General features: G+C 41.2%; 1 protein-coding gene across 3 annotated transcripts in view; it reads right to left on the minus strand.

The window, feature by feature from the left end:
• Positions 1-10,608, minus strand: part of ctnna1 (catenin (cadherin-associated protein), alpha 1) — a 75,795-nt gene that overhangs the window by 13,295 nt on the left and 51,892 nt on the right. For all 3 annotated transcript variants that reach the window (XM_019869914.1, XM_019869915.1, XM_019869916.1), the window contains exons 14-16: positions 9,115-9,225; positions 8,264-8,445; positions 4,847-4,952 (exon numbers count right to left, since the gene is read on the minus strand). In XM_019869914.1, coding sequence (XP_019725473.1) covers positions 4,847-4,952; positions 8,264-8,445; positions 9,115-9,225 — 399 coding nt within the window. The remainder of the gene's footprint in view (positions 1-4,846; positions 4,953-8,263; positions 8,446-9,114; positions 9,226-10,608) is intronic.

Below are 10,608 nucleotides of genomic sequence, written 5' to 3' on the forward strand. Positions count from 1 at the left end.
GCCATTTGGGGGCTTTGGTCAAGGTTGATGCCGAGGTCAGTACTGGCAATATTACTTTAAATCAGGGGTGTCAAACTCATTTTTGTCACGGGCCACATTGTTGTGATGGTTTTCCCTCGGAGGGCCGTTATGACTGAATTTTGTAAAGCCATGTAAATGTTGAACCACCTCCACATATTTCATACACAGTGAACAACAAACTGATGGATAACAACAATAATGGCTTGTTTAAACACTGTTGTTATAGATTGGAGATGACAATTTTAAATTTTGGTTCAGACTTTAGCAAGTATCATGGAAGTTGACGTGCTTGATTTGCTCTCGCAGGCCGCAAACAATGATGTGGCAAGCCAGATCTGGCCCCCGGGCCTTGACTTTGACACCCGTGCTTTAGATTGTCAGGTTTATAGAAAAAACAATTTGTCTCTTTACTCTTCAGCAAGTCATACTCAACATGTGGCATGAGTACTGATAGTGGAACATGGGTTTCCTTTAGTGGTTGATTTTACACATTTATGGACAATTTTCATTTAAATTCTGTGGAATACATTCTAAATTATTCATGACTGAAGTTCAATTTTTGATAAACACTTATGCCAACTATACTACTTGAGATTGTTGTTTGTGAGTGTTATTTGAAGACCTGGGTATTTTGGGGCAATTGGTGTAAAAAGTTTGAGAACGACTGCCACAACAGTAAAATGAGGGACAATGTCGAGATAATGTAAAAAGAATGACAGAGCACTGTGTTGAACAAAAGGAACCACCGTGCCACACACTGGCTAATGCCCATGATATAAATGATGATCAGGAAGGTCAGGTCCAATCATTGGTAATGCCACGCAATTTTTGCTGAATTCTATTACACGGCACAGGGAGACAGAGCTGCTGACCTTTAAGATGCTTCACCCAGAGGAAATGCCAATTTCCAATATTTACTGACAGTGCAGCATTCTAATGAGCCCCTCCCTGCCAAAAACCTGTTGTTGAGTGCCACAGAGAAATGGCCAAAGGTGTTTTCTTTTTTCGGTCGTGTTTGTTCAAAAAATATGTAAGCATATCAAAGTAAAGCTCATGCACACAATGGCACTGACCCAACATTGTTACTGTCTAATCTATGATGCCACTCAAAGGTCAATCTACAAGTAGTGGAGGGCAAAGCCTTCATTTCTGTGGTGTAGTAGTCATTTGTTAAAGTAATAAACTGAACCACAGGACACATTTTAAAGAGAATTCCACCTCAAAAGATGCCACGAAGTCAGTTTAATGAGCATAGGGAACGAGCGCCATAAATCCAGTCATCTCTGCGGTGCGACACCCGTATCTCTGTTTGTTGGGCAACCGTTGCTCACCATCACTGGCAACTGACGACAAGTGCTAACGGCTAGCCACGGAAAGCAGTATTTCTGGCCATGAAGTGACCCCACCCTGCATCTTGTTGAAATTTCAAAGTGTGACTTTGAAAAATCAAGCATGCCTGCACATGACCCCAGTGAAGTTATGGGGTGCAGAAAATGGATGGATGGATGGATGGACGGACGGATGGACAGACGAAGGAAACTTCAGGGCACCGGAGTTCCAGCAAGGGGGCCACCCTCCAGCTGAGCATGGCCGTTTAGGGTGCCTGATATTCAAATAGGTGAAGGCAGACAGAAGCACTGGAGTTGGACGCCAACAAAAGCAAGCAACACACATGGCGCCAGCTGATGTTTTTGACTGATCTCAACCTAGCTAGCATAATAGCGCAAAATCCATCAAATAAGCATAAGGTAAAATTAGAATAAACTATTTAACATACAATGTTTCACATAATACTGCACATTTTAAGTGGGTGCATCTTATGTATGATTTTTTTTTCCAAGTAGACCCGTTCCTTGATATTGCACCAAATGATCTATAAAATACGTTCAGTCAGCTAACGTACGAACAATTCATTTTCCAAAAAGTTCATATCTTGTGTATTCAAAGAAAGCAAATCTGGCACAAGGGAAACTGCATCCAGTCTACACAATGTATATACAATGGTTTTGAATGGACACATTGTATCCGGTTCTTCTGCTGACTCCACCTCGACATGGGAACGGGGGGGATGGGCATCTTGCTGACGAGAAAGGGGTGTTTTGAGAGTCATTTTCCGATTCCTCCAAAGCAAACCAATACCATTGAAAACGCAAGCTAATATTTCCCTGATCAAAAACAGGCGAGAATTTTTGAGTGAAAGATGGCCGATCATGGGTGGACAAGCCCTTAACGACTGTAAAATGCTTTCAGGATGACGATGTCGGTGGCAACAGTTTGAAACATCAATATACGCAGCCCAACTGCAGTTGGGAAGGAGAGTCAAGATTTCCACCATACACCAGGAAAAACTTCAAAATAAAAAGTGTCCCTCGGCCGTGATATCCATGTATTATTTGGCAAGGTAAGTGTGATTTTTAAGTTGGACTTCTTACCGCGTCAGTGGCGTGCTACAACCATGCACAGCATGACCAACTGTTGCCACAGCTGGCTTGACTTACCTTACAGATGGTGCACACCAAATAAACGAGTAGCCGACCGAGGCAGGAAAAAAAAAGTTGTTTTTTTTTTTTAAGTTGAGATACTTGAATTACTTGAACTTGTTTCACAGCACTATGTTTATTGATGAAGTAGATTTATGGGCGGAGCAATTGATTCCCCAGCATGTTTGGATATCTGATGAAAATTTTCTGGCCCATTAAAAGGATTAAAAGGAGGAAAAAATGTCCCTGAATACCTTTCAATATTACATCGATAAATGTCACACCCAACAAATACGGCGAGCTCTTCATCGAACCAGACTTCAATTGACTGAAAGATGATCCTTGAACTACTGAGCTGAGAATTTATGGGGCTCACTTGGCGATTCTGATTCTCCAATACGGTACGTAATTTACAACCCTGCCTGCTTTTAGGCTTTTCAAGCCAGGGCCAAGATTAGACTCTGTCCAGCAACATAGCCCATGGATCCCTATAAATCTCCACTGATTGAATGCAAATTGGAAAAGTACACTATGTATGTCAGCATACATCATGAGGAAAAAAGGCTGTTTGCATGCGCACTTACACACGTGTGCTCATATGTACCTTTAAGTAGCAAACAGGCAGGAAACAGACATGTTAGGGCTACAGCGTGTCACATATTTGGTCATTTGTCTGCGAGGAGGCTTTGATATAATTCTGAGTTGCCCTGCATAGGAGGGTGATAAATTCTTAATAACTGCAGTGCAGACCCTACAGACGACACTGACCTAAATCCTACTGCTTATGTCTACACAGCTCGCTGCTTTCCACTTTAATAAGGGTCCATTACATGTTTTAATTTTTGCTAAAAAAAAATAAACCAAGCAACCAGCAAAATTTACCAAAATCATCTTCTCTGATTACTGAAATACAGCGTAACAAAGTCTTATGAAGGAGAATGAGGGAGGAGATGCTGTGCCATCAATGTGGGACCATCTGCTGATGTTTTATATGAGGAGTAAAATCTCATAAGCCCTCTACGCCAGAAGCACGAAGTGCATGTGATTAATATGCCTAGGTTAATGAGCAGGCCCAGCATTGACTTTGCTCTGCTGTCAGTATGGATGCATGCATCTTCGTGGTGATTCACTTAACTATTGCTGCTGGAGTATGCCGACATCATACACGACGCGGTGTGTGCTATAAGCAGGCCTGCGGCATCACCGTGCTTTGTTCGAGAAATGTCCTCAATATACATATACTGTGTGAGTAAATGCATGCAGTTTAGAAAGTGCCACCTGGCAAGTATACTGCTAATTAAAAGGGCAAAGCGCAATTAATGGATTCATCTCTCAGGAGGGATGTTCCTCTCTCCACAGAAATGCACTGTCCATTCTCTCAACCTATTCCAATCTATCTATCTATCTATCTATCTATCTATCTATCTATCTATCTATCTATCTATCATGCATATTATGCCTAAGTATGACAGGCTGCATAATGTCACACAGTTGTTTGAGCTTTGTAAAATAGATGGGATCTGAACCTGAGGGTTCTGCACAAAATGGTTATATTTGTTCAAACACCAGTCGCAAAAGCACCGATTGCGTTCACATACACGAGCTGAACACAAGTAGTGGAAAAAAATTAAGAAATTGTGGATTGTCGGGACAATAAATTTGTGCCCAAGTCACTGAGCCAGACCTCCAGGAGTCGTGGCTCAGTGGCAGATCCCAGAACCCAGAGAATGCGAGTTCGATGATGCCACGTCATCAGTAGGTGAATGAGGAGTCAGTATTTACAAGGTGGAAAAGCGCTATACAAGTGAAAGCCCATTTACCAAAGCCCATTTACATGAGATGTTCCGATATGCACACACTCACACCTGCACAGTTGCCCATCAGTTTTCTTTAGGGGATAGCACTGCTTTCATTAATGCTAATAAGCATCTTCAAACTGTGTCAGTGAGGCATTTAAAAAAAAAAAAAACATACAGCCAACGCAGCCCTTTCTCACTGACACTAATTCAAATGAAATGAATTCAAAAACTATTAAGACAGAGATTGTCATGTGGATCCAAGAGCACTTGAAACACGCTTATACAAGAACGATCCAGGTCTGGTTAATATTTGTAAGGGTGTCTTCATGAAAAACACAAATCACAGCAACTGTTAATGTCAGCAGGACTTTTCAATGTGAGCCTTTTGCGAGATGAAGGATGACTGTGTAAAACAGATCAAAAACTAACGAGGTGGATGTGTGTGCCATGAGTCGAGTCTTGCAGCAAACCAAATTAAATACACCTATGTCACTGAGCAGGACATTGGTGAGCTACATGACAACTTCTGGTGGTAGTGTAACTTACATTATCGGCAATGGTGCGACCCAACTTGTCCATTCTTGATCCCGCCTCTGCAATTTTCTTGGCAGCACTGATGACGTCCGATGTATTCTTAAGCGGTCCTTTCCCTCTGGGGAAGAAAATGTTAAAGATCAGTTGGCAGTTTCTGTTCTGTTAGACTAGCAGTCGTGTGCGAGTTGTTTTAGAGGGTGGTTTTCTCGTGAGAGCAAAACCTGGTTAGAAACTCGTAACGCACATCACATGCATAACTACAGGTCATAGTCAATGTGGAGTATTGAACAGGTGCCTGGAGTTCAATCCTTCTAAAGCACAGGTGTCAAACTCAAGGCCCAAGGGCCAGATCTGGCCCGCCACATCATTTTATGCGGCCTGAGACGGTAAATCAAACATGTCAACTTGTATCGTAGAAAGGGTTCTGTCAGTCGTCATCTGTACCTGTGGGTAAAAAACAAAAAACAAAAAAAAAAAAAAACAAAAAACAAAAAAAAAAAAACAAAAAAGGACGTTTCGCTTCTCTCACAGAAGCTTCGTCTCCGGTAGACGAAGCTTCTGTGAGAGAAGCGAAACGTCCTTTTTTGTTTTTTTTTGTTTTTTTTGTTTTTTTTTTGTTTTTTGTTTTTTACCCACAGGTACAGATGACGACTGACAGAACCCTTTCTACGATGGAACTTTCCTGTACGACTGAGAGCCTCCACAAGCATGTCAACTTGTATGAAGCTTGCTAAAATCTGTACCAACATTTCGAATTCTCATATGTAATGAATAAGAGCGATATTGTAAGCGTTTTCTTGTTGCCAAACCCATCATTACAGTAAATGTAACTATAGTTCAATCAGCCATTATTCTAGGCTTCTTTACATGGTTTCACAGTCATAACGGGCCTCCTCGGGAAATGGTAACAAGAATGTGGCCCGTGACAAAAAATGAGTTTGACACCCTGTTCTAAAGAATCCAAACGGATCCCAGTCTCATCTGTGCATGCAGCCAACCAGTATATCAACACTCGTAAAATTCAGCAATGGATCTCTGCATGATATCAGAGGTGCACAACAGCAACCTTTGAAAACTATTATTTTTGTCAGGCTCACCAGAAGTGTGTTCAAACAAGAATGTACAAAATCTGCATATGCTCCTTCTGTGAGTATCTTTGTGCAAGTTTCGAGTTCCACTTCAGGTGTTAATTATTAAACTGAATCTGAATGCAGACTTAATTATTAAACCGAATCTGAATGCAGGAGACCATGAAATCAGCCGACGAACAAAACCATGTCACTTAAAAAGGACAACAGGCATTGGCAACCCTTTTATAGAAGGCATAATTATTGTTGACACCAGAGAAGTGCTAAAAAGCATACTAGTTAATAAATTTGGTCAAGCAAAAACTTGAACACACTTCCACAGACCTGAACATACAACAGTAATATACTAGTGGGAATGTTTTCATATTGCTACAATTTTTGACCCTAAACAGGACGACTGAGCCCTGTGAATAAATCCACCGAAGCACTTTGCTATCGCTGCCCTAGCGCCCCCACCACCACAAGGGACTAAGGGACACATTTGGCAAGACACAAATTGAAGTCAACATAACTCTTTAAAAAAAAAAAAAAAAAAAGTCAACTTGAGGACAAATGGAAGTTTGCAACGCGTTCATTTTTCATTTACCCTATGATGCCCTGCTGTAAAGTAAGTCAGTGTCCAAATGTGAGCGGCTACAGCTAATAGCACGAAGTGGAATCTATCGAGGGAAAAGAAAGACCTTGGGGGAGAAGGATTACAATGGCTCCTGTGTATGTAACAAAACACACACACACACACACACACACACACACACACACACACACACACACACACACACACACACACACACACAGTCTCCACTAATGACTTTTGAATCACACTAGTTCTATGTGACCTTTGATGTATTGTAGGTATCAATAGAGATATGTTGACGCTAATATACATCCCTCTCTCATTTACATCGCTATATTAGATTTATTTCTTTACTTGGCGCAGCTGAGTGAATCTTTGTTGGATTCTTTTCCTTCTCTAAGTCCAAATTTGCTTGAATTTGTCAGTTCGTCTTGTCTGATCTAAGGTTGTAGTCGAGGGGGAGGGTCCCTGGCGCAGCACGGTGCCAGGGACGAGTTGCCCCAGCTGGGGCTCCTTTTCCCCGATCGATTGTGAAGCAACGCTCAGACAGATGAAGCCCTGGGAGGGACCAGGAGCTGCTCGATGCATTCGAAGTGTTGATGTTAATGTATTCTGCAATCCACACTAGCTCTTGTTGCTTGTTGAATTAAGGTAATGTTAAGGATAAATACTATCAGAATAGAGTAATTCTCACATCCAATTACCTATATTGTATTATAAAATGTTGTCCATCTTGCACAGCACTAAATCATATGGCGAAAAATCAGCTTGACCAATGAGCAACAAGCAGTGTTTTACAAATCAGCTCTGCACCCAAGAAACTTTGACCTGACCGGGGATAGGAAGAGTAACTGCTAAGCCGTGGTTTTGCCTAAACTTTGACAATTTTTTTTCCTACTGATTTTTTTTGGGGGGGGGGGGGTCATTTAGCACAGAGTACTTTTCTCGTTCTCGTTCTGACGAGAGGACACTTTGGGGAGATATTTATGGCCAGTCAAAGGAGTGAAAACCAGAGGTCTCGACACAGCTGCACGTGCCGAGTTGTCTGCCACATAGGACTGAGCCACAGCTGGCTACCTAAAACTGTACATCAGGTGGCCCCCAAATATATTGAATATCTCCAAGCCACAAATGTTTTATTCATAAGGGCCAACAGACAGCCATAAGAAATGCAAGAAGTCAACAAGAATCACTCTCACTCTGCAGATTGTCATGAGAGGTCGAGATCAATTACTTCGCAGAGCATTAACCTTGGCAAGGCATTGTGCCTGCTGAAGGTTGAAGGGGCAATAATATGGTCGAAGGTGGAATTAGCTAGCTACTGACCTTCTGCGTGTTACTATACAGTGCGGGCAAGAGGGAATAATATAAACATATATATTCACCCACACAATCCTTCATGTGCCCCCCATCTGCCATGTGATTCCATTTCATCTTTGTTCTCTTATCAGACTTCTTTTTTTTTTTTTTGCCAAGCACAACTGGGGTTATGTTTTCATTTGCATTGTATGCATGGATTGTATCTGTCCAATCGATGCATCTTCACAAATGTGTACTTTGTAGAACAATGTGAATGAATGTCTGTGTTGTCTTTCATGTTCTGTCAACACTGCATATCGCTGGCCGGGATCTCCTATGTCACAATTTGGCAATAATATATATATATCCATTTGCTCATCATTTCCAGTGGCCGGCTGAAGTGTCCATCAAGCACAGCATTACTTGTTTTGGAGGAATAGAACAGGGGGATCAACAAAGCAGACTCACCTGGTGAAGTCTGTCATCTCCATCATGATCATGCACATCTGCTTGGCCAAAACAATGATGTCATTGCCGCTGTCATCCCACTTGGATACCTCGGCATCCAGCTTGCTCTTCTCTTCCTGGAAGCTGGCGACTTGTTCAGCTATCTTTGCCTTCTGTTCCTGTGGCAACTGAGCCATAATAGCCTAAAGCAGGGAATAGTCGAAGGACAACGGGTTAAAACAGCACGCTGTTGCTGTATTGTTTAGGTTTATAGAATTCACCAGCATGGTGCTATAGCAAACCACGTTTCTTGATAAAACACCACAAATTGAAAATGGTCTTCACTTAAAAAAATAAATTAGTTACTGTAGGCATTTTTTGTTAACAAACACCTTTTTAAAATGAACCAAAGAATAGTAGAACATTTTACTTTTGCTGGCTTCTGATTTCAAAACAGCTTAATACTGTGCACAAACGTGTTTAGAACCATTTCTAACCACCTGTGGTGTGGACAATTGAAGGACAGCTTCAGAATCGAAAATAAGATAACATGACTGACATTTAAATCATGGCATAGGTAATAACACAGATTTTTAAAAATGGGTCAAAACTTTAACGTCCTTACATTTAAATAAAACCAATCGTTCCTTATATTGCATTTTTTCACATGGGTACACAAATTACCGGTAGGTTTAAACACACACACACACACACACACACACACACACACACACACACACACACAAAATATACCTATACATATGTACATTCTCCAAAATTAACGTGGCACCAAACAATGTGGGGCATCTTGTATATGCTCCCTCGCTCTCGCTCATTCTCTCTCTCATTATCAACAAAAACTCTACACTCACTCTTGCACTCTGGCCAGCAATCAGCTGGTCATCTTCTGTCTGCACACTGGTCCTGCTGCGAACGTCAAAGTCTTCAGTTTCAAAGTCGGAGTCGTCCAACTCTTCTGGAGTCTGTAAAAGAACAAAATGTATTGAGTTCTGTTCAGAGAAGCAGAAAAATAAATTAGCCCTGTACACCTACGATTATTTTCAATATTACAAAACACGAATGGAGCGTATCTGGGAAAAACACTTTGGCACGAATGGCATAACAATGACATAGGTCTGCTTCCTCTAATTTGGTATGTGAAAATGTAGATTTGAACAACACCACAAACATGTTCTGCTTGGGCAACTGTGAGGAAATGTAAAGAATAAGGTAGCATAAAAACATACTGTAAGCAGGATCCCATCTGGTATTCCTGAAAAAGGGGAGGATATAAGAGTTTGTGTACACCGAGTGTAAGCTTCTTCAAATTTGATCCGACACAATCTTTTAATATAAAACAGACCATATGCTTCTGTTTGTACACAAAAATTCAAACAGTATAACTTAATTACTCATGTACTTTTAGCTACAAAGGTGGTAAAGAGAAGATTGTTTATTACTATGTTGGTCGACTGAATAGCTCTACACCTCCCATCTTTAAACTACTTTGGAGTAGTTCCATCTAAAAATAAGTGAAGGTCCATTGTTTGATGAAATGTAGTGATGTCCTTATGCAAGGAAAATAATGTTCTCAGGTATGCTCAGTTACAAATCTGTACTGACTCACAGTCGTCTCTTTCAAGCCAGACAATGGTGTTCTGCGGCGCAGATATCACCTGCCGCGGCCTGAGCAACAGATGAACGTGGGAGGCTCACGGCAAACAGGACCTCATGTTTGGCAGTAAAAAGCAGCCCCCAACCCCCGATTTTTTTCTTTTTAGCAGTGCAAATGCTCATCTGCACTTAAGTAGGTTTTGTCAGGATAATAAAGTTTGTTTAATACAAGTGATAAAATATATCACTTGTATCATCTTATTTAAACTAATGATCGGTGATCTTTTTCAACAATACTGGCCTGACTACAAGGCCTCCAATTAACATTACTTGTCTGCGTAATAATCGATTCGGACACAACCATTTTCCCTCTGATGTTCGATTTACTGGCCAAGGCTTAGCATTCATCTGGGGTGAAATCACCTTGACCACCCAACTACAAAGAAAAAACAAAACACAAAAGGTAACACCCCCGTTTCTCACTGTCGGCAGCTCTCATGTTTATGATACTCATGTCTGATGTTTCTGTCGGATGGCAAGCCCGTCAGTCTGCTTTACGAATTAACCCTGACCAACACTCTTGCAAGGTAAACATCTGTTTGGGCTGAAATGGCCCAGTCCTGAAGGTTCTTACTTTATCAATTGGTTTTGGGTGCTGCAGAATGTCAGCTTGTTGCCTAGACTGTGTGGTTTTCATGAGCTTAAGTGTTTATTTACACCATTTCTAGAAGCAGGAAATAAGTTTTATTTTA

Source organism: Hippocampus comes, unplaced genomic scaffold, assembly GCF_001891065.2.
Source record: "Hippocampus comes isolate QL1 unplaced genomic scaffold, H_comes_QL1_v1.1 scaffold9, whole genome shotgun sequence".
Classification (NCBI taxonomy): Eukaryota; Metazoa; Chordata; class Actinopteri; order Syngnathiformes; family Syngnathidae; genus Hippocampus; species Hippocampus comes.